Source organism: Lutjanus erythropterus, chromosome 3 (genome assembly GCF_056507025.1).
Source record: "Lutjanus erythropterus isolate fLutEry1 chromosome 3, fLutEry1.hap2, whole genome shotgun sequence".
NCBI lineage: Eukaryota > Metazoa > Chordata > Actinopteri > Lutjaniformes > Lutjanidae > Lutjanus > Lutjanus erythropterus.
The window spans coordinates 21415682-21439471 of NC_139319.1; the positions used below are offsets into that span (position 1 = coordinate 21415682).

The window sequence follows — 23790 nt, forward strand, 5'->3', positions numbered from 1 at the left end:
TGAACAAATTCATGGTTCTTTTGAAGTTGAAAAGTTGTCTGTTTCTTCTTTAAAGTACAAAAATTTAAAATGCAAAATGTCTCATTTCAGATTTTTTTTATTATATTGCTTAATAATACATTAATCTGTGCAAAACTTTAATGTTGCAGCTGATGAATGTGGAGCTTATTTTTAAAATAAATAGTGGAGTAGAAGTATAAAGTCATAGTAAGTGGAAATGAGTAAAGTACAAATACTTCTAAATTGTACTTTAGTATTGTCAGGGTTAATGTTATCTTTCACTTTCCCAGCTGGGCAAGTGGGACAGAAGTATTCTTGCCTGAGATCAATTTTTACTTGCCTCTGTAATTGTTTTATTTATTAGTGGTTATCAAATAACAACAAAGACTAAAGTTAATTGCCATGTTTGGTGAAAAATTCTTTATTTCTTTATTATTTGATTATCAGAACAGTTTATAGTGTGTAGTTTTTTTTACCACTTACCCGGTCTGGCAAGTGAGTTGTCAGATGTACTAGCCCAATGTGGTATTTTACTTGCCCTGGGCAAGCAGGCAATCATTATCGTTGAGTCCTGAATGTACTTTCCACCACTGAGTGAATAATAGTTAAAGCTCTGTGAGTAAACCATTTTACTCAATAACCTGATTCACTGATTCTACCTTAAGTAGTGAAACCAGAAGCCACATACATGTCTGTATGTATACTGTCATTTTTAGTAAAAATCACTATACTACTTTATTGTGTTGCATTTAACATTCACTGGTCTTCATCCAAACAAGACTTTCTGACAGTTTGATGTGAGTGCTAGAAATTCCTCCACAGACTTTGTTTACTGACCGCTCTTATTTAAAGAAACTCATAATTCTTCATTTATGAAGCTGTTTGCTGCTGTGTCACTTGATAATTGAAACTGAAAGCCCATCCTATTTATAATGATTAAACATAACTTAATAAGTTTTCGCATCGAGTGCAGTTGCTGTGGATATTAAAGTTGTAGAGGGCTCGCCTCCTGTGTGTCCATCACGGGACATCATGGGACAAGCCTCACCGGCGAAAAGAGCAACAAATGTGTCTCAGATGCAGCACTTCAGTAAGAACAGGATGGGTTTTCCCATTTTGTCCACGGAGAAGCTCTGTCGCCTTCCTGAGGCCAGAGAAAAAAGGCATCAGGTGACCGGGACACTGCAGTGAGAATCAAAGTCCCCTTCCGAGGTCAAACTGTTGCTGTTTGACTGACGACCAGTTGGAAACCTGCTGCTACCTTGAGGGAAAACGCAGTGCCTGTGTGTACTTGGGTGTGTGTTTGTGTGTTTGTGTGTGTGTGTGTGTGTGTGTGTGATGTGTGTGTGTGAAGAGAGAGAGAGAGAGAGAGAGAGAGAGAGAGAGAGAGAGAGAGAGAGAGAGAGAGAGCCTGGACAGACGCAGTAGCAGACGTGCTCTCCCTCTCTCACACACTCTCGGGAGCAGCGCTTTGACGCACCACGCAGAGTTGGATTATAGTATTGCGCGCTGCTCTTTCACGGGGCTTTTTCCTCCCTCACCTCATTGCCTGCACCCTTGTCATTGATATCTGATCGGAATCAATATCTCTCCGCCACCGTGACCTCTGCTGAGCTTTTTTGGGGAAAACTGAGCGCTGCTGCCGCTGCTCCTCTCTCCTCTCCGGACGCGTGTTGTGAATTAATAACCAAGACAGCCTCACCTGGAGTGTGTGTGTGTGTGTGTGTGTGTGTATATGTGTGTATGTGTGTGTAGCACTAAAGTGTGTGTGAGAGTGTGTTTCTCTGGATCAGATCAAGGACCGAGGTGTTTCACTTGGCTTGGTTCGGCACGTATACATACTCAGACACAGCACGCACCGTGGGGATTTGGGCACCGCATGCCGGGGACATGTGGAAGTTTGCGCCGCTGTAGCGCAGCCAGAGAGCCGGTCCACCGCCTCGTCGACCTCCCCTCTGCCTGCCCGGGGGGACCAAATCTCCGGTTCACAGCCTTCACACACCGAACCCCCTCTGAGAAGCTCCAGATGTAAATTCAGAACGAGAAATCTCAGAAACGCACGTCTAAACTGGGAGGACAGCAAGAAGGAGGACGTACGGCATCCCGTTGCGTGCAGAGTTTGGTTAGCTCTTTCTTGGATTTCGGGGCTTTTATTTTTTGAACGCCCTTGTCTTTTCTCACTGTTTTGTGGGTCTCATATTGGCACCCACTTGCCGCAGTGATGGTGGGAGCTCTGAGCCCCGTTGGCCCTGCTCGCTCCCCGGCGACAGCGCTGGGGCTGCCGCTTCTGGTCCTCCTGGTCCTGTCCAGCGGCGCGGACGGCCAGCCCTGCCCGGCCCAGTGCTCCTGCACCGGGACTACAGTGGACTGTCACGGCCAAGGGCTCCGCAGCGTGCCCCGGAACATACCCCGCAACGCCGAGAGACTGTGAGTAACGAGTGCATGAGAAAACATTTGCTTTAATCTGCGCACATTTCCCAACAGTGAAAACTAGACCGTGATCGATTTATTTGTGTGTCAGTGATGCTGAATAACAAGTGTGCACTCACCTTATCAAACTCGTAGTATTTTTAGTGTCAAAAGGCTCTCCTGAAGGGCTTTAAAGAGTTTACAATAAGCAATCTTATCACAGTTTCTGGTCTTTTATTCCCTATATTATAACACCAGCAATGTTTTTATAACCATGTAATGCTCCTGTATTTATAAATGAATACTTTTCTCGTTACATTTTTATATTTCGTCCTTAAACCGCATGCTGACAGCGTACCAAGAGGATTTATTTCCTTGGGGTCCACATCTTAATAGCGCAGGGCTTTACGTTTGAACTAACACGTCAAAAACTACACCTCACTATCTGTAAATGCTATTAAATCCATCTAATGTGATTTCTCGCTCGTAGAAACACTTATTGCGTGTGTTTAACGTGAGGACCCGTTATTGGTGATCGCGGAGCTGAAGTTCGGGGCACCGCTGTGGTTGTGTTGGTGGTTTCGCACTGTTGCATTAGCGCAGCCTCCGTAGACCGCATCGGTTTGTCTGGAGACCAGCAAGTTAATCAAAAACGGATTTGGACAAGTGGGCTTTGAGTTAAACAGGCTCGTGTTTTATTAGACAAGAGTCAGAGACCCCTTGATGAAATTCATTCTCAGTTTTCCCTGACGCTCAAATGACAATTCTGCAGTGGCACATCAAGTTTCAACAAAAGAAACCTCCAGTTCACCTCCTCTGTCCTTGTTTTATTAACACATCACATCTCAAATGCCGTCTGTCCCTTCTTCTCTGTCTGTAGGGATCTGAATGCAAACAACCTCACTAAAATCACCAAGGCGGATTTTGCAGGACTGAGACATCTGCGAGTGTTGTAAGTGTCTTTTTTTTTTATTTTCTCCTTTCTATTATCTCCTTCTGTGCAACATGCAAAAGAAAGAAAATACTCTCACGCACAGCTTTGACAAGCAGCACCTTGCATTTTCCAACAACTTTCCCCTCCAAAATACCATCAACACACTCAGGTTTAACTGTTTCCAGTCGTGTCTCAGCATCAGGCTCGTCAGCCCTGGAGCTGCCGCATGCAGCACTGCGACTCGAGTCGTGGGAAGCGGCGGCTTCACTTGAGTCCGTATGTGCGTCCGAACAGAGCAGCAGTGGCACCTGTTAATGCTGTCGTGTTAATCTGCCAGTGGAAGTGTCAGGAGGGGCTTATTTTAACCACCGGGCAACAGGAGAAAGAGATAGCGGTCATTAGGTGGAACCGCGGAGGGAGGAATGCAGCTGGAAGGGAGGGAGGAAGAAAAGGAAAGGAGAGGATAGAGAGATCATGTAAGAACAGGTTTCTTTACCTGGGATGGATCCAGGTTAACAGTGGGACAGGGATAGCCTGCTCTTATTGAGTGTGTGTGTGTGTGTGTGGTGTGTGCTATTCAGCTGCTAAAAGTGAATGGCAGGGAATACACATTGTTGGAATTCCTCCAGAGATTATGTCCTTAATTGAGTGTGCATGTTGGTGTGTGTTTGTGTGTGTGTGCGCGCGCCACTCTTTATTCTAGCTGTCTCCTGTGTGTTCATGTCATTAGTCAATCGAAAACCAATTTATTGCTAAGTTGTCTTGATAATTAATGGCACGCTATGCAGGATTTTCCTAGAAAAAAAAACAAAAACAAAGCATAAGTATAATACCTCAGTCATCACTAAAACACAGTCCCTCTGAAGCATCACTTATGACCTACAAAAAGTGTGTTGGTGGCCATATCTGCAATTTCTGATGTTCTCAGAATTGCCTGTGCTCAGGAAATTCTGGGCATTAGCGTTTGAACAGCCAATACAGCATGCAGGGTGTGAAGCTGGGACTCTATGTAAGGGACACAGTGAGCTGGTCATTATTATGAAATAAGCCTCGACGCTGGAGGTCTGAATGTACCCTGAAGTGATTTATTTCACAATTATGACGAGCACACTATACATTATCCTACGTATTACATGGCTACTTACTTAAAAAAAAAATTCTACTCAAAATATTATTTTAAAAATGATTTAATTTATTTAAGAATATTTTGATGCTCCACCCGAGTCTATGATCAGAACTGTGTCCATAGCAACGGTCTGTCATTCATAACAATGCTCTGCTATTCAGAAATAACAGACCTTAAAATACTGTATCAGAATTGAGTATTTAACAAAGCTGTGTAGTCATAAAAAAATAGCAAGCAATGGCTACATTACTGTCTCAGTCTCTCTCCTCTGCTCTCTGTCTGTGCGAGCTGCAGAGAGAGATATACACATACACAATACACATTAATAATTTTGTTTGTCTGAATCACTGCTTTGTTATTGCTAACACAGCTCCCTCACTTCATTCACTCTCTCCCTCTCTTTTGTTCGTTCAAAACTTTGAAACTTTGAAAGAAAACGTTTTCACACAGTTCTGCGTATTCCTCCTTTAACTTCTTGTTTTAGTCATTTTGGAGCCACTGTGTCATTTTGCCACAAAAATTTTTGTCATATGGCTTTGGCCTGTTGGTTTGTCAAAACAAGCATTCTGAATACATCTCCTTGAACACTGTCACTAGGCAGTTTTTGGGCAAAATTACATTTTGAGCATCATGTAATTCACGTGATCTGAGAGAAAACTAGACTTCTGCCCCTGTTCTGTTTTCAAGATTTAGCAAATCTACCTTTTGAGTGGAGACGTTGACCAATCAAAGGTCGGTAAGATAGTTGAGTCTCATTACCAAAATATTTGATGACCTGGGAATGAGACTCAGAAATCAACTCTCTTTCTCCAGAATTGCTCACTGCACCTTTAATGGAAAAACAAAACTCAGTAAATTTATTTGTAATGAAAATAATTGTTTGCTGCAGCTCTAGTTTTACTGTACAACCCTTTTACATCTGCTTTTCATGAGTGTCCACCATGCAGCCCATAAAACTGTGTGTGTGTGTGTGTGTGTGTGTGTGTGTGTGTGTGTGTGTGTGTGTGTGTGTGTGTGTGTGTGTGTGTGGATGCTTGGCTTGGTCAGCACTGTGCTCCCAGGGGAGTTGTGCTGGTGTAAGTGAATGAGTAGTCACAGCTATGTGGTTAGATAGAGAGTAAATTGGATGATAGATGAGTCGCTGTCCAACTGATGGGCCAGTTTTAAAGTCAATTCTGGGTCTCTATCGACCCGCTGCTGATTGTCTTCTCTCTTTCTCTCTCCTTCCCTCTTGCTGTTTCAACAGTCTATCACTTTCCATCTCCACCAATCTGTTTTTCTTCTTCTTCTTTTTTTTCCACACCCACTGCCTCCTATATCGTCTCCATCTCTCCCTCCCTCGTCTCTCCAGTGTCAGTCTCTTTGCCCCGTCTCACTCTCCCCCTCACCTTCTCTTCCTCTTCTCTCTCTTATCTGTGGCCCCATCCAGCCATCTTTCTCCTTTTCCGTGGCCTCTCACGGTGCCATCGCTCACAAATCGCTCTGTCAGCTCTCACGCTCCATGTGTCTCTCTATCACTCTCTTTTTTCTCCCTCTTCTCTTTTTTTCTCTCTGTCCAATTTCTTATTGTCTCACTCTGTCCTGGTGTTTCTCCTTCAGGCAGCTAATGGAGAATAAAATCACCACCATCGAGAGAGGAGCCTTCCAGGACCTGAAGGAGCTGGAGAGACTGTGAGTAACATTTTGTAATAGAAACAGCCGCCATTTTATGCCTTAACACATTTTCTGTACAGACAGACATTTCAGGAGCCTTGAAAACGTAAGCATATCAAGCAGACACATTCTTTTCATATATGCATACATACAGGTGTTGGACCACCAACACTCCTTGTCATAGACTGTGTAGTCTCTTCTGTAGGGATGAACATCAGTGTCAGTCTAAAGGCCCTTAAACTCTGTGCCATGACTTCGATCTTGCAGTCTCTTTGCATGTCACACTGTAGGAAATGAGGTAAATAAAATCCAGGTCGCAACTGGCATCTGATTAGCCAGGCATCGCGAGACTAATTCTGGATTCTCTTGGTTTATTATACAGACCAAAATGCCTCTGCAAATTGGTTTACAACCAATCACAGCAGTGAAACGTGAGGTAGCACTGAGTGACACATGCAAGTTGGTCTGGGTCTGGGTCCATTTTCAGTCAGGAAACAGTTGACAACCTAGTCACAGACTTTCTCAAACTACAGCTAAGCAGTACACCAAAATGTATAACTGAAACATGTTTTGCCTGGTTTGACAGAAGATCCTGGTGTGCTGTGCTCAAAACGTGTTTCTTTTCAAATCTGGAGCGCTGACACTCCTCTATCACTTGTATCAGACGGGCATCATATTAAATGAATAGTTGTGATTGGCCAAAAGAAATCCAGAACGAGTGGACGTCACTCACAGGGGGATGGCCAGACACATCTGCCAGAGCAAATGAAACATGAGATTGCAGATTCGTCTGGTTCCCAGGTGAGGGTCTGATGGTATGCTAATCATTTTGTGGGAGGTCAGATTGTGCTATGAATACCTGATGTATTGTAGCAGTGTAGTGTCACACATCTTTCCGATTGTTTGCTTACAGTGTGACAGTGTGTCAGCCGCTGTGCTCTGCATCATTTCATGGCTTTCTTTTATTGGTTGGTGTGTAGACATGGGTCGTAGCCGTAGGCACATAGCATGACCATGGTTTTGGATTGAAGACTAAAAATTTCATCATGTGTTTTTCATATATTTGTCCAGAACAGCTGGAAAATCCACCAAAATATTGAGCCTTAACACATCATTGTCTTAAAACTGGAGAAGGCCGTTTATTTTTTAGGTAAAGTTCCATAATCACCCTTAAACATAATGTAATTCAAGTGGTCTGAGAGAAATTACACTTCTGCTCCTCCTCCTGGCACTGTTTTGAGGCTTTAGATCTAGTCTGAGATGGGAGACCTTGGCCAGTCACAGGTCGGTAAGATAGCTGAATGTTGAGCCTCATTCCCAAAACGTAAGTATTTGACAACCTGGGAATGAGACTCAACAATCAACCACTTTCAAACCACCAATCCAAAGCACTGGCAATTTGATGACCTGAGAAGGACACTCAAGAATCAACTATCTTTCTCCTGAACCGATTACCACACCTCTAAAGGGGTTCAGTTAGATCAAGACCTGATGACTTTGAAATGTTGAAATCATGTTTATACTCATCAGACTTTTCAAAGAACCCCTCCCTCCTCCGACTGTATATTTCATGAACGTTTAACCCGATCGTCATGACATGTGGCTGCCAATGTCTCAGTCCAAGAGGAAAATTTCAAAAATGAGTCACAGGGCAGCGACTGAGGAACAGCCAAAGGTTGTTATGGCGCTGGCCTGGAATCACTGGTATTCAGCATCCAACCCTGAGGCAGTTATGGCATAATTAAGTCTCGGTTAGTGTGTGAGAGAGCGAGACAGAAGGGGGATGTGGACCCCTGACTGCTGATATGTCCATTGTGTCGACTGTCAACTTTGCTTGATGTGTGAGCTGTCCTTATATATGAGTGTATGTGTGTGTTTGTGTGTTACGTGGCCTGACTGCTAGCCAGTGACACACTGGAATGCAGCAGACTGTGACAGAGTCTGAGCAGGCTTAGACACAAGCTTTTAATTAAAGACGCATAAAAATCCTTGCTGCTTACATGCACATTTACAAAAACACAGACATACCTGTACACACACGCACACACACACACACACACAAATATCCACCTGTACACACACATACACAGACATGCATACAGTACAGAATCAAATGAAGGTGGTTAATCTGTTTGATAGGTGTTTTGGATAAATTCTTCAGGAGTCATCAGGATGAGGAGGATGAAATATCGTGATTCCTCGGCTGCTTTTGTCTCGCTTGTGTTGTGCCTGGTTTTCCTCTGCTGTCTCTGCTGCACCATGGCTCCTCTTTGTTGACACACAGCGACACTCTGTAGACTACTATAGGGAATCTGATCATGTTTCTCATGCAACCAGTGCCGGGTTCTGTCCGGGTAAGCAGATCTGGGAATTCCTGCCCAGAGCTGCAGACAAAGTAGACGATATCAAACTGCGGTCCGGCTGTAAACTTTGATAGTAATTCCCCTCACTTTAAAAAAAATCACACAGGAATTTAGTGGAATAAACTATTAGTTTCTCATTAACTTAACATAAACGTACAACTTTTAGCGTTAATTTTCAGAGCACTTCTGAACTTATAAACACGAGTTTTTCTAACCTGAAGTCTTGACTTGAATCAATGTACTGTACAGAGGTCAATAAACAAATTACATTAAGTTTCTAAGGAAAAATGATCAGCACAGTAGCAGGCTTCCCAGCATGCATTGCTTGAGAGATAAAACTCTTAACCTAATATCTTCAGTTTATCAAACATATTACAAGTGCAAATTAATTAATTTAAGTTTATTAAGTTTATTTGACTAGAAAAGTTTATTTGTTTTGAATTATTACAAAATTAATCCTCAACTTGTCTTTTCAAGTTCTGTCAATTTAAAGCTACAACAAGGAATTTTTAACTGGTTATGAAACAGTCTCAGTTTACCACTGATGCCTCTATTTGACCTGCATAAGCAAATGAGTCCATCCTCGAGAAGATTGGATCTTTCTATATAGTTATTCTTCATGCCTGCTATCAAGTGTTTAAATGTAATCTGATTAAATGAGTTGGATTTTAAAACTTTCATGCAAAAATACAGTGAGTGGTGTGTTAGTCAGTTAAGAAGAAGCTAAATGAGATTTTCATTTAGATATAATTATTTTTCTGTTATTTCTTATTGTTATTATGGGTGAAAACACTGCTGCTTTCGTCTACAGGACCTCCAAAATCAACAAAATATAAAAGTTCCTTGTAGAAGCTTTAAAAAATTTAAGGCAGCCCAGACACTAACTTTTTAAAGTTAAAACACAGTTTGTTTTTACAGTGCTCTGTACAAACAGATGATGGATACTGGTAAATACTGTCGTATACGTATACGTATGAACAAAACAGGCTTCGACACAGACTTACACATGAAGTCTTGCACATCTTGTGTCAAACTACGCATGCTTGTTTTGCCATCTCTTTCGCTCCCTCTCATCTCTGATGGCGACAACACCTTTGACAGCGGCTTACTTTCTGACACAACATGGCTGTTTTCTGTTGTCCTCACAAGGGTTTTCTCAACTGTAATTCAGCGTCTCTGGCGTGGCATGTTCACAAACACAAAGATGGAGTCAGTCATCAATGCCCCCCCGCGGCCGCCGAACAAAGGCACGTCTCCGGAGTCCGGAGTCTGGGGGCTCATTTCAAAGGCCTCCGTCCTCTGGGGGGCTGGAGGGGGCCTGCTGGGCACCACTGCCCAGAGGAGAGGGCCCTAAGCTGGACTGACGGATCCACAGTGACTGCCCCCCACATCCCCTTTTTTTTTTTTTGCGACAGGCCCTGCAGGGACGGGCAGGGCGGGGTCAGGTGTGGGGCAGTAGCTGGGGGGTATGGAGGAGGGGTAGGTGGTCGAAGGAGGTGTGGTGGAGATCGGCATGTCACAACACATGTGCATGCACACAAACACATGCATGGGTATGGATACACTCATGCATGCGCATTAACTTACGCAAGGCTGCTCTGTCAGTACTGGTTTTATCTTGATTTTGCCCACTCCTCTTACACACACCTCTTTAACCTCATGTTTTTCTTCCATACCCACCCATCTCGTTCCCTCTTTCTCTATTGTCCTGTGCATACAGGAATGTCTTACATTCCACGCTCTCTATCTGTGAATGAAGAATAGGAAAGAGAGGAGTTCCTGATCTTCTTATTTGACTGGTTTACAGCCCCTGTCCAATTCAAAGTCTGTGAGAAGGCGATAACAGCCACAGATATGCAGGGAGAAACAAAACAGTAATTACAGGCATTGAAACAATGATTTCAGAGAGCCGCAGTGAGATAAAGCCTCAGATAATTAGCCTGTAATTGAGTGATCACATTGTCAAAGATAATTTTAACAGCGATGAATAATTGTGAAACTGATTACAGGTAGTGAGATGTGTCTATCAACAGTGGTTACAAACTAGATAATTAAACCTCAAACTCAAAGTGATCGTGTTGCAGAAGATAATTGTAACAGTGATCCCACATAGCGGGGGAATGGATTTCAAAGAAAAGTGCTGGATTAGTGCTAAATGATTAGCTCTAAAGCCGGTGAGTGATAACGTTGTTCTCGCTGATCATTTCAGGGCAAAGTTTCAAATGTTTTTTTTTTTCTTCATTTTTATTGAGCAGCAGAGCTTGAAATTATCTGCACTGTGAAGACACACAAAAAGCCATTTTCACAACAGCGGTTGTGTTTGAAAAGTAATTTGTGATAGATTGTCCTGGGTCTCTGCCTGTCTGTGCGGCGGCCAACATTTGTTATATTTGTTGGTAAACACCGGTTGGAAGTGAAAATGCTCAAAGTTCAGGGCAAAGCTCTTCAAAACTGCTGAATGTGAGTGATTTTTATGGTGATAGAGAAGGAATTCACAGCTCAGGGGAGGAGAATGTTTTAGGGCAGATATAGTATCTGTCATTAGTGTTCAAATAACTGATCAGATTAGAAGTGTGTAAATCTTTGATGAACTAACATGAACTGTTGAAGAAGAAACACACTCTGATCAGTTTCTAGTGGTTTCAGAGTAAAGACTGTCTCTGGGTCATGGAAATGTCCACAAGGTTTTGGTTATAACTACAGTAGAAGTACTGAGTGTGTGTGTTTAGGTGTGTGTGACTGTGTGTAACAGATTGTTAGTGTATTATGGCAGCAGTGACATCGGTGGAGTAATAATTGGTTTCTGAGATGGTTTGTTATTTCCTCTCCAGCCACAGTGTGCAGGCCTGTAGTACCACACATCTACAAGCCTCTGAAGTGCTGGGACAGTGTGTGTGTGTGTGTGTTCCTGTCCTTTATGTGTGTGTGGGTACACATGCATGTACTGTATGTAGGAATATTTGGCACACTCTATGTGTTTGTGGGAATGTGTGTGTGTGTGTGTGTGTGTGTGTGTGTGTGTTTACTGTGTGGTTTGTGGTCGTCTAGCATCTGTTTATGACTGCAGGGATTATCACCAGGCCGCAGTGTGACATTAGCTTGTCGGAGTGACTCTCACACCTCAGACGACAGGCTACTCAGTCCTCATTCATTCACAGCCAGACTCTGACTAATGAAACACGACTGTAGAAGTACTCTGAGGGTGTTATGTGCATGCGCACGCACACAAAGATACATTTCTTCAGGTCCAGGAACAAACCACTAAACCACTACAGGCAGCCAGATCATTTGAGTCAGACGTAGTTAGTGCTTTTAGATGGATAAACACTGAATCTTCAAGCTGAATGGATTGTGCAGATTCACCATTGTCACTGAACTAATCAGCAGCTTTTAGAGGTGGAGCTCCCCTCACTGGTGACCCAGAGCAGCTCAGTCTGCAAAAAGGTGGCTGATAATTTATTAACTGTTCTCAAGTAGGTCTAGTTTTATACTGAACTGAAAATAAAAGTTTGAACCAGTAGCCGATGTACTACTGAGCTGAATACAGTCTGAGTCACCGGCAGGCTCACAGCAGTATGAGCAGTGACATATTTGGTATTGGGAGGAATTAGTCTCTGCAAGAAAAGCTAACACTTTCTGGCAGAAAGGCTTTAGAAAGTCATGCAATGTACCACAAAGAGTGAGAAAGTCCATGTAGGAAGCAGACTGTGGTTGATAAATAGGTCAGACACAAAACTTCTATCCAGGAGAGCGCGGTTTCTGTGACACCAAAAGTCAGCTTTGACTTATTAGTCTTAATTATTACTTTATTATTTTCATTTTTCTTTTTATTATTTTTCATTTATTATTTTATTATTTTTAATGTCACGTTCACACCAACAGCGAAGCAAATATTTGCCTCGGCCCAAACAGGCGTAAGCTAATGAGCTGCATGCTAACAGCCAGCAGACACCGGCCGGAAAGCACCAGTTGTGTGTGTGTATGTGTGTCAGCCTCAGACAGCTCACACCAGAGAAGCCAGTGTTTTCTTATATGTCCCTTCTCTGTCTCTTCTTTCCACCCTCATCTCTGTATATTTACCAAATAACTTTAAAATACATTTATTCCTTGGTTAGCAGTCAACATGGACAGAGAGACTAATTAGCTTGCAGTAAACAGTCGAGCGAGGTTGCCTCCTGTGGGGGTCACTGCTGCACACAAGTTCAGAAGCAAGAGTGAAGATAAATCCACTTTTTAATCTCAGAAGTTTGAAACATACACACCAAGCCTTCTCCCTGCCAGCAAAGCAGCCAGCATCAGTTTAAAATCAGTGTGACTCCAGTGTTTCTTCCTTCAGAAGCTCCGGTCTGTCCCCGGCTCTCTGCTCCAGAGCTCTCTGGCTTTCAGCAGCTTTCTGTCAGCTGTGTTTCTCAGCTATGCACTGGTCCACTGAAAAGCCCTGCATTAGTGTGCACGATGCAAGTTTCATGTTTATTTGCATCTGTACATAAACTTTGTGTGTAATCTCCTTGCGTCAAACATTTTATTGGCTTTCTATTCAAACGCACCATAACTTTTCCTGTGTATTCATTGAAGTAGATTTAAACGGTGATGCAAGTGCTTATCTTTGACAAAAATAATGAAAAAAACGACATCATCAGTGACTACAAAGTGAACTGAAAAAATTATTCCAGTCAGCGAAGTGATGTGTAGCTTTCACCATTAACGTGCACAAATAAACTCTAACTGTGAAACACTAAGAAAGAAAAGAAAGATAATACTGTATTTTGATTGAGGTCTTTACATAGTTAAAAAAAATAATGAATGAATCTTAACAGGTTTGTAGGTACCTGTTTCTTAATACAAGCTTACACAAGGTGTTTAATTGTTGAGTAAATGCCAGTAAAAGTTTTTGCACATCTTGCTTTATTATGCATGATAGATAAAATTGAAATGACTTGCTTTTTGTTTGTATCCGGTTTACTCTGTCCTTTCTGATGCATTTAAAATGAAAGCATGAAAACAACGCAGTCGACATGGCAACGTTCATTCAGAAAATCTATGAATAATCCAGCGTTCTCATGTTACATTTATGATCCATAACTGAGCAGGATTTGATGGTTAAGGAGTTAACATGATAAAAAGATGGTAATAATATAATAATAATAAGTTACTCAGATTATGAACAAAATAATTAAGTGCATTAAATGAACGACACCTTAGAGGAACCAGACTGGTCCTGCAATATCTTTACTTCATTCTCTCAGGCTCCTAGTCTGACAGCATTGCATCTATTTTAAGAGGATGAGCTCATACCCCCTCTCTGTCCTTCTTCCTCCTCCCCACCTCCTCCAGCACCAGTCCGTGCACTCACCCAGGGGAGGTCTAGCCCACTAACGGGCGCTCATGGCTGGGCAGAACCTGCAGGAGGAGTGGGCCTCTCCGCGGGACCACGTGGGGCTCTTAGCCGCCAGAGCCCGGCGTTAACGGAAGAGGAATGAATAATTTAGAAACATCATTTCTGAGGGATTTTAAATATTTAAGCGGCCTCTGATGTAACTGTGGAGTGTGAATGTGCGTGCGTGTGCGCGAGCGCGTTCATATATTTGTGCGCTTGTGGGTGGAAGATGGACACGGGGGTGACGTTACTTAAGGAGAACCCACAGGGGCTTATAGTGAACCGAAAAGAGGTGAAGGATGAGGGTTAAGAGGAAGACGTCATTGAGAGACTTAAAGAAAGAGTTTTGAATGGAGTTGGTGACATTTTTGGAGTGTCTGAATAAAGACTGTGGTATTTCTGGGATTAAAGGGTTAGTGTGGATTATCTGAGGAGGGGTTTTATGAGGTAGTTATCAATAGTCAGTGTAAAGCTGCAGTTGTTGGTGGCTGACACGCACCCAGTTTGGAGAAGCAGAGAGGAGTACCAGTGTAGGAAGCTAACCAATGTACTAGTGTGGACAGTAGATATAAAATAATTTAATCATGCAGGCATTTCAAAGAGATCAATATGATTTTAAGTGTACGTTATATTTAGAGTATTTTCTCTACTTTTATTCTTTTCTGATGGGAAACCACCATCACATAAGCCAAGTATTGTTGTCTCTCCAAGACAATCAGACTCCAGTGGCAAGTAAGACAGTAATTTTACCTTACAGAACAAGGGAGTTGCTGGTTTACTGCTCAATCTGTCAGTTTGTTGTTGAGAGAAAGGGAGAGTGATATTTGGCTTACATGACAGCAGTTTCCTGTCAAAGGGAAACCCGCTGTCTGTCATCCAGCGTTGTGCATGAACGTGCTACAGAAACAGCCTTCACTGCACGTGCTCATGTTTTTGATTAACAGTGAACTGAACGGATCAGTTCCCAACAAATAAATGTGAACGTGAGCACTCCTGAGAGACTTAACGACATTCATGTCATCAACTGGTCACAAAAGTGTGATGTAGACTTGCAGCAGAAAGAGCGAGATGGCAAGAGAGAGGGCATTATGGAATGAATATGGACAGAAATGTTAACGTGATATAGCCTGAAAACCTTCTTGGATACATCTGCTCATCTCTTCTATCTCATCCCCCTCCTCTTCTTCTTGTAGTTTTCATGTATTATGTATATTAGTACGTTCCATTTGAACTGAAAAGTTGGAGTATCTGAGTTCTCTTGTCCAATTGTAAATATAAGTTATCCTAGCCATTCAAATTAATACAAAAACATATATCACACACCATTTAACATGATGTGTCATTATACAGACTCCAGTGTCCCTGATAGGAGGAGGTTCTATTTAAAAGTAAATGTTTTTTTAAAAATGAAGAAATGAACATGAACTAGTTCATTTTAATCTCTGTGAGCTGAACTTTGAGCATGCTCGTGTGAAGTGTGAACTTACACAACACCGCTGACGGCAAGGTAAAGCGTTGAAAATATTCTAAATTTAGCGGACACTTAGGTGGCTAAAATACATGCTGCTGTTGACCCTGTCCACAGGAGTGCATGGCTTAGCTTCCTACACAGGTACTGGGGGAGTCAGTCATCTAGTGTAGGTAACACAGTGACCATGGATAAATACCTCATACAACACCACTTCAATTAATCCAATCTATCGCTTTAGTATGTGTCTGTGTGTAAATCATGCAAACTGTGTGTTGTTAGTCAGTCCTTCTGCACTTCTTTCTTCATTCTGCCTCCATATCTCATTTTCTTCTCCCCTCTCTTCATTCTCCTCCAGTAGCAGCCAGCACAGCATCCATCGCTGGGCCTGTCAATGTGTGTGTGTGTGTGTGTGTGTGTGTGTGTGTGTGTGTGTGTGTGTGTGTGTGTGTGTGTGTGTCAGGGTTAAACTGTTTCAGCAGCCTGTCTCTCATTGTGTCACTCAGTTGCCTCACTCTCCCCTGACTCACATCAAGGCACACACATACATAAACACACATGCACGCACGCACACACACACACACACACACACACACACACACACACTCACACACACCAACACCGGCACACAAACCTCTTCACTCCACTCAACCAGGGTTAAATGATCGCACCCAGATTATTAAACTCAGCCGAGTTCTCTCAACTCCTCTGTTTGTGTGTGTGTGTGTGTGTGTGTGTGTGTGTGTGTGTGTGTGTGTGTGTGTATGTGTGTGTGTGTGTGTGTGTGATGACGGGTTGTTGTGAGTTCTTCCCCTGTGAGGGCCTTGTTTACTCAGTGGGGTCCTTTTCACACATTCGGTAGTCCGGCCAGACTGCCTGTTTGTTTTTCCCACATCATCTCCTCTCCTCCGCCTTTGTGGTAAAAAAAAAAAAAAAAAAAGTCCCCCCTCTCTCCCCTTCACCCGAACCCCTTCTCTCGTCTTCCTCCCCCTGCCTTCCCCTTCGTCCTTCTCGAGTTCACTGTTTGTCTGGCAGCCATGTTGTACCCCTTAAATCAAGGGTAACATGGAATCTGTTTTTTTTGCGTATCTGTCCATGAAAATGTGAAAAAAAAAGTGTTTCCATCAATTTCCTTATTCTTTCAAACCTCTAACTCCTACTGAATTAAATTACAATCAAAACAACATGACAATTTGATATGGTGATCAGGAAACACAAATCTCACTTTAAAAAGCTAATTATACACACATGTAACTGCCTCAGCCACACTGTCTGGAAGGGGTCTAGGTAGAGCTTATTCCCTAATTTATGCCGTATTTTTCCAGGCGCCTGAATCGGAATAATCTGGCTGTTTTCCCCGAGCTGCTTTTCCTGGGAACGACAAAGCTCTACAGACTGTAAGTCCTGTTTTTATTTCTTTTTTTTTCTATACATCACTCAATTTCTCTGCATTGTCAAGTGATATATTGTTTGTTTTCTCACGTGTCTTGTTTAACAAGAGCAATGCTGCAAAGAAGGCCTGATATCATTCAGATGAACTATTGTAATGATGTTTTTGTATGGATCATCACATGCTTGTTGTACAAGTCAGGGCTGTGATATTATAGAGTTTTTCTTACCGCGGTGACAAAGCAACATATTCTCGTGGGATGGCAGTTTACCACAACTGTCTTAATAATTCTGTAGTATACTCTCATTAGCGTAGCATAGCTCTTTCAAGAAACAGGGGAGTATGTAAGCTGTCCATCTGGCAGTAAATGTACAGTTCAGTACAGGTCACAGTATGTCAGCAAATAAACACTGAAGCTTCTCAAGAACAATAAAGGCCCGTCTGTTACTTGTCACCTGCTGGAACAGTGAAGCAGGTCGGCCCTGAAGTAAGCTGAGCAGGAAAGACTTGCATTCAGCTAATGCTCAAACTAGTGTTGTACCTCTGCAATGTTGGCTCCAGTGTGATCGTAGGTCTTTCAACAGCTTTGTGATCCGGCGTTGAACTTCAGCGTCTTTTCTGGAACATGGTCAAATAAATGCATAATGATAAATCCAACACCAAATGACAAATGGTTTTTTTTTGTCATGAAAACAGTAGTTTGTTTGTAGTTGATATCATGTTGTGGCTGCCCACTGACAATCCCAAGTTGCTCAGATCTCAACATGAGATTAACTCTTCAAAATAAAATTTGTGGACGGGAATGAGCTCAACCCTGCGGCAAGCATGACTGCTGTATTGTGGTAATGCAGTCATCGTCACAGCCCTAGTGCAGGTCGTTGACTGTGATGTAAATTTACATGGTGAAATATGTTACGGACATTGTAAAGTAGAGAAAAGAAAGGCACGACCCTGATGTTTCTTTTGGATGAAGGAGTGAGAGAACAGATTTTACATGGCCCTCTCCATAAAGCCAGTTCAGTAGCTAATGGAGATTAGCACTCCAACAGCTGCTGCCCACTGGGAGTGTGTGTGTGTGAGTGTGTGTATGTGATGAGTGAACAGGAGAAAGTAAGTGTGTGAGACAGACCAGGGGAGGTATAAGCAGCAAAACATAGAAAACAGGTTTCTCCTCTGAGGTTACGTTTTGTGTTTCACAGGCAGAAAACAGCTTCAGTTACAGAACATAAATGTTCCAGTCTGCATTGAAACCAGCGAACCGCTGTTTGTTGTCGTCGGGCACCTTCCAGCCTTCACTCACGGCCCGATCGTCTGTACTGTAAACCGAGCTGTGGATTTCCAGTATTGCAGGGCTGGGCTGCGACGCAGCTCAAACTGTGGGAACTAACTTCCCGTCATGGTCATTTGTGGTCTTGGGGAATAATTATGGTTGCATATATTTATATGTGCGGCTGAATATATTTATCGAAAACAATATTGAAATGCTCAGATGATTCAGAGAGTGTGTGAAAGTTGTTTATGTTCTGCGGCCGCTACGGCGGTTGGCTGGGCTTGACCTGTCGTGTTGAAGGGTGTGTGTCTGCATGTGCATCTGTGTTTCTGCAAGTGTGTGTGTGTGTGAGAGTTTCTCAAGGCCAGGAGTTGGCATAGTGCTCAGCGTGTGGGCCGAGGTAAAAATACAACTCGGATATACTGCTCTGTGCTCAGCTGTCGCAGACAAGCGCCCTCTCTAGTGTGTGTGTGCTTGTGTGTGTGTGTGTTTGTGTGTGTGTGAGCTCTCCAGGTGTATTTGTTTAGCAGAGGGTCTCTTGTTGGCTGAACATCTTCACTGAGCAAGCACACTTTGCAAGCACACACACATTGACAGCTTTCATGATGTTCTGTCATAATAGTTTTTTTTTCCCAGTGAGATATAGAATAATATAAAATCTGCAGAGAATGAAACTAGAGAAAATTGCTTAATAACAATGAAAAAGAAACTTCAGCTGGCGCCATTGCAGCCACAAAAGCTTCACACAGATTTGTCAGACGTATGGAAGTCATTCAGGATGAACGAGAACCACGGAGGCGAAGCCAACAGTATTTAGGGCTGTTTGGTCAATATTAAATCTTAGGTCAACTTCTACACCCCCTACAGTGTGTTTTTATTTTTGGAAAACACAACAAGAAACCCTTGAGAACCTCTGAAGTGGAAGCTTGTTAAGTTTTATTTCGAGGTCAGATGGTATGTGCGAACTGGACCGACTTTGGTTCTTGCAACAGTACGACTATAAATGAACACTTGCTCAACCTGCTATTATGAAAATTATGTTTTCACTTTTTTGGGGCTTGGAAAATCTGTGTATGTGTATGTATGTCTGTCTCTGTGTGTGTGTGTGTGTGTGTGTGTGTGTGTGTGTGTGTGCAAGAGTATATTTACTGGATGTATTTAACCTTTGCTCAGCACCGTGTTTTAGAGCTTTAAGGACTAAACTAAACTGGGCTGAGGTCAGGTGTGAGATAACTCATATATGTTAGAGCAAATGTTAGAAAACACACAGATTTCTGTCTGAATTATGTTTAACTCCAATAAACCACTAAGTGACATACTGCACGTTTGACTTTGCCTTCCGTCTAGACGACTAAAAAACTTTTAGGGCCAAGATTCAGGATTCAAAAAACTTTATTGTCTATCACATAGTGATAAAATTGTCTTAAGGCCTCACAAACAACATAAAAACATACACCCATGAAAAACAACAACAACAAAAACTAGAATTGCATTAAAACACAAACGATTCCTGCATTAAAAAGTAATGACAGTCTATTGCAGTGGGAATAAAATTTTCGATTAGGGAATAACCACGGTCTTGGTTGAAAAAAGAAACACAACCGATCTCAGCTCTGTTTGGAGGTCAGTGCTGATTTTTTTCCAATATTAACCAAAACTCACTTTTACTTTAGTTTAGTTTAGTTCATTTGATATTCTGAGAATGAGAGCATGACGTTACACATAACCATAAAATTGTGAAGAAAAATACAGTAACACTAAATTCCAAAATCACTATTTATCATCATTATTTACTATACAGTCAGTATACCCTCCTTCATTAAGAGTTGTCATGTTACCATTTTAAATGTCGATACAATATGAGTATTAAAAAATGATATTCAATACCTCTTTTCTAGGCAGCCACTGAACACTGTCTGAATTAGCTGGAAGCCAAATTTCAGGCAGGACAATAAAAACCGAACTTAACTGAGGTCTTAAATGAGCCCTTAGATAATTTAGTTATAGCTTTGGTACTATCAGATATTAGTATTGTATCGTTATAAACATGTGACTCAACCATCATTTGAGTGTGAAATTTATGCACAATTGCACTCTACAGTTTGTGTCTGTGGAATACACACTACTCTGCACCTGTTAGTGATGAATCAACATGATGATGACTCATAACTGTCTGACATCTCAATTGACTGCTTACTATGTAGTTAATTATTTATTAGTGAATGAGTGAACAAGAGAGTGATTTCATACAGAGCTCCAGACAAGACACAGGTGATTAGATGACATCATACCACCGACTAACCAATAGGGGTTGATAGCATTAAAAAAAGTACAGTACTAGTACCAATGCTAGTACCTTTAAAATGATACACATACCGATAGAGAGCTTCAGTTGATCCCTTCTTTATCTGCGTCATTCAATGCCCATCATTCCTTAATGCCACAGCATTGCCATTCTTTCTAAGATTTTGGCGTTATCTCAGCCCACTGAACTGCCAACTTTGTTAAAAAAAACAAAACAAAACACCCTTTGACTTCATCACACCACAGACTGTATGGGTTGTAGCTGCCAGTAGTGGGCCTATGACGTCACGTTGCAGTTACCGTAATTTCCAGACTATAAGCCGCTACTTTTTTCACATGCTTTGAACCCTGCGGCCTGAACAATGATGTGGCTAATCTATAGATTTTTACGGGCTAACGGCCTCCAGGGGGCGCTCTAGCAGGAAGCACAAGAGCGAGACAGACAGGTGGAAGAGATAATGCGCAGAGGAAGACGCTAGTTTGATTGTGTTTTGAACAGTCATTTTGCGCATCATGCACACACCCTCATCATGGAAAACACACGAAGAAGTGCATATGATGCAGCTTTTAAGTTAAAGGCAATCGATCTGGCTGTCGAAGAAGGAAATAGAGCTGCTGCACATAAGCTTGGCATTTTTTTAACCAGCTGTGTTACTGTCATGTTACTGCCGTGTTACTGCTGTGTTGCTGCCATGTTACAGGCACTGTTCGTAAAAAAAACATTTATTTAATTAAAAATTTTAAAAATCTTTCTGTGTACCATCTTTCTGTGTAAATATCTCATGTTACAACGTGGACACCTGCGTCTTATAGACGAGTGCGGCCTATATATGTACAATTTTTTTTTTTCTTTTTAAATTTAGTTGGTGCGGCTTATATTCAGGTGCGCTCAATAGTCCGAACATTAAGGTAATTGAAGAACGCTTGTGCGAGCAAAACCAACCAAATAATCATTGTGATTTTTTTTCTAATTCTGGGTGCAAAAATTATCAAATGCAGGTATCGTTTGACTGGAGAAGTTTCTCTTTCAGTTGATCCCTTAAAGATCAGTACTCTAGACCTTTATAAATCCTCGATACCTTTAACGTATCGAGTAGTGATACCCAGCTCATCAAACCTAATGCAGTCTAATATAACAGTCCTTCAATAAATCCTGTTTGTTATAATGTTATAATGTTCTTTTTTTGTTGAAACTGTCATGGAGAGGTGTTGGTTCAAATATGTAAATATCTGCAGCACCTACTGGAGTCTTTGCAGATTTTCCTTTCTTTTCCTATACAGTTGCTTTAATACATATCTCATTTCCTTGCCTTTATTTTTCTACATGTTTTTCATGCCTTACATGAACACATGTGGAACTGCCTGTGTTTCGCAATACATTTGTGTGGCATTTCCTCTCCTCTCTCCTGCCTTTTCCCTGCCAGCACTTTCTCTGTCTTTGCTCTTTGCTGGGCAGAAATCAGATGAAAGAGGGAGAGATGAAAGAGGGGTTGATGAAGGGATGGGGTGATCGGAGGATAAGAGAATGGGTCACTGCTTCCACAGCTGAAAAGTCTGGTCATGCTGGACTATGAGGCTGTAGATTGATGGGACAATGTTTGCTTATGTGCGTGAGGGTGCGTGTGCTAGTCTGCTGCTCGGCCTCTTCTAGTAAAATGTTTCCCAGCTACAGTTTTCCAGGTTACTTTATCGCTGTATGTCTGTTGTGTGTGTTTTGAAGTGCATTTTTCTTCAGTCTTTGTGTTTGTGATTATTTTTCTTGAGCGCAAAGAGTGACAGAAAGTTAGCTGAGCCTCCTTCATCATCATTCTGCTGAGGAGAGTCAACACAGAGAAGTTGATTGAGAGTTGAACGAGTGAACTCCAGGTCTCTCACACACATTAAACCTGAGTTAAAGTGGTATGGGGGGTTTGAATTAATGAGTTGATGACGCTTCGTTTTTGGTGTGTGTGTTTATGTGTGTGTAATAGTCCCTAATCCTCTACTAAACGGTGCCCTGATGAGGCTTTACCAGGCAGCATTGTTGCTTAGCAGCCTTGAAGGTTGTGGCTTTGTCTTCTGTGAGAGCTTAACCCTGCTGCACACACACACACACACACACACTCACACGCACTCATACGTACCACCTCGGCCGAGACGACAGGCTCAGCACAATGCGTCAGAAGATGTGGGCTTTCCCAGCGTGTTGACAGTTAACTGACACAGAGGGAGGAGGACGAGGAGGAGAAAGAAAAAGGAAGAGAGGGGTCAGAGTTTGAGAAAATGAAATTTTCTCTGAGTAAATAATGCGTTTTAATTAAGACAGAGAGCGCCAGGCGCTTTAGTTGCCACAGTGACGACGACCTCTGGGTCCCAACGGGGTCAGAGGTGAAGAATGTTCCAGTCAGGAGATCTAAGCAGGAGGTGATTTATAGACACAAGGAGGGGCAGATCTCCTCCCTCTCATTAACGGAAATCATGACAAATTAAACTTGTAACAGCTGTTGTCTGCAGGGAGATTCTTTCTAATTCTAAGATCAAACAATTGTAATATTTAGGACAACTTGGCCTTCATCAGGGTCATTATACAAAACTTCACAAAGAACAATTGATGAGATGAATATATATATATATATATGTATATATATATGTATACATATATGTGTACATATATATATATATATGTATATATATATATATATATATATATATATATATATATATATATATATAAATATAAAACCCACTTCAGATCACGTATACACAGTGGTTAACTGAGCAGCAACTGGTGGATGTATTTATAGGAGCTTTCGAAAGTAATTTTATTGTTTACCATAGTTGAGACCTCTCTATATGCACGAACAAGTATGGTACCTAAACCTACATCCGTTCAACTTGGTGCAGTTCAGCAAAAGATCAGTAATGCAGAGGATCGACTAAATGCTGAAGAAGTGAACACGTCGTGTCTTGTACTTCAAGTGTGGTAGAAGAAGTGATAAGCACTCAGATCATTGACTCAAGAAGTAGAAATGCCTAAAACTACTCCACTTTGTCAAAAAGTAAAAGTGGCTCTTTTCAGAGTCTTATATTATTAGATTTTTTTTCTGTTTTTTAGGAAAACGTGTTTAATGTTGAAAAAGCTTGTCAATGTGGAGTTAATTTTAGATGCTTGATATACTACTGGGTGGATTAGTAATATAGTACTGCATCACATCATATAAGCATACCATATATTTTAAATGTAAAAGAGTAACTGTAACTAAATGTAATGGAGTAAAAAGTAAACCATTTATCAGTGAGATGTAGAGGACTATAAGTATGAAGTACCATAAAATGGAAACACTGAAGTAAAGTACACATATGTCAAAACTGTACTTAAGTAATTGAGTAAATGTACGTAGTTACATTCCACCACTGACTTCAAACAGCTGTTGACTTTTACAGTGTCTAACTAAGAATATGATCTTTCTCTAATCTATGATAGGGCATTGCAGGAAAACAAATAAAATACAAATGC

At 41.7% G+C, this 23790-nt stretch overlaps 1 protein-coding gene across 6 annotated transcripts in view; it reads left to right on the forward strand.

Annotated features, from left to right (window-relative positions):
• Positions 1 to 1429: 1429 nt before the first annotated feature.
• The window catches only part of slit2 (slit homolog 2 (Drosophila)), a 123356-nt gene continuing 100995 nt past the window's right edge, over positions 1430 to 23790 (forward strand). For 4 of the 6 annotated variants that reach the window (XM_084715377.1, XM_084715379.1, XM_084715378.1 and 1 more), the window contains exons 1-4: positions 1434 to 2427; positions 3290 to 3361; positions 6069 to 6140; positions 16656 to 16727. In XM_084715377.1, the coding sequence (XP_084571503.1) occupies positions 2222 to 2427; positions 3290 to 3361; positions 6069 to 6140; positions 16656 to 16727 (422 nt within the window). In that variant the 5' untranslated portion in view covers positions 1434 to 2221. Of the gene's footprint in view, positions 2428 to 3289; positions 3362 to 6068; positions 6141 to 16655; positions 16728 to 23790 lie in introns of all 6 variants that reach the window. The other 2 variants (XM_084715382.1, XM_084715381.1) reach the window with 2 other exon arrangements.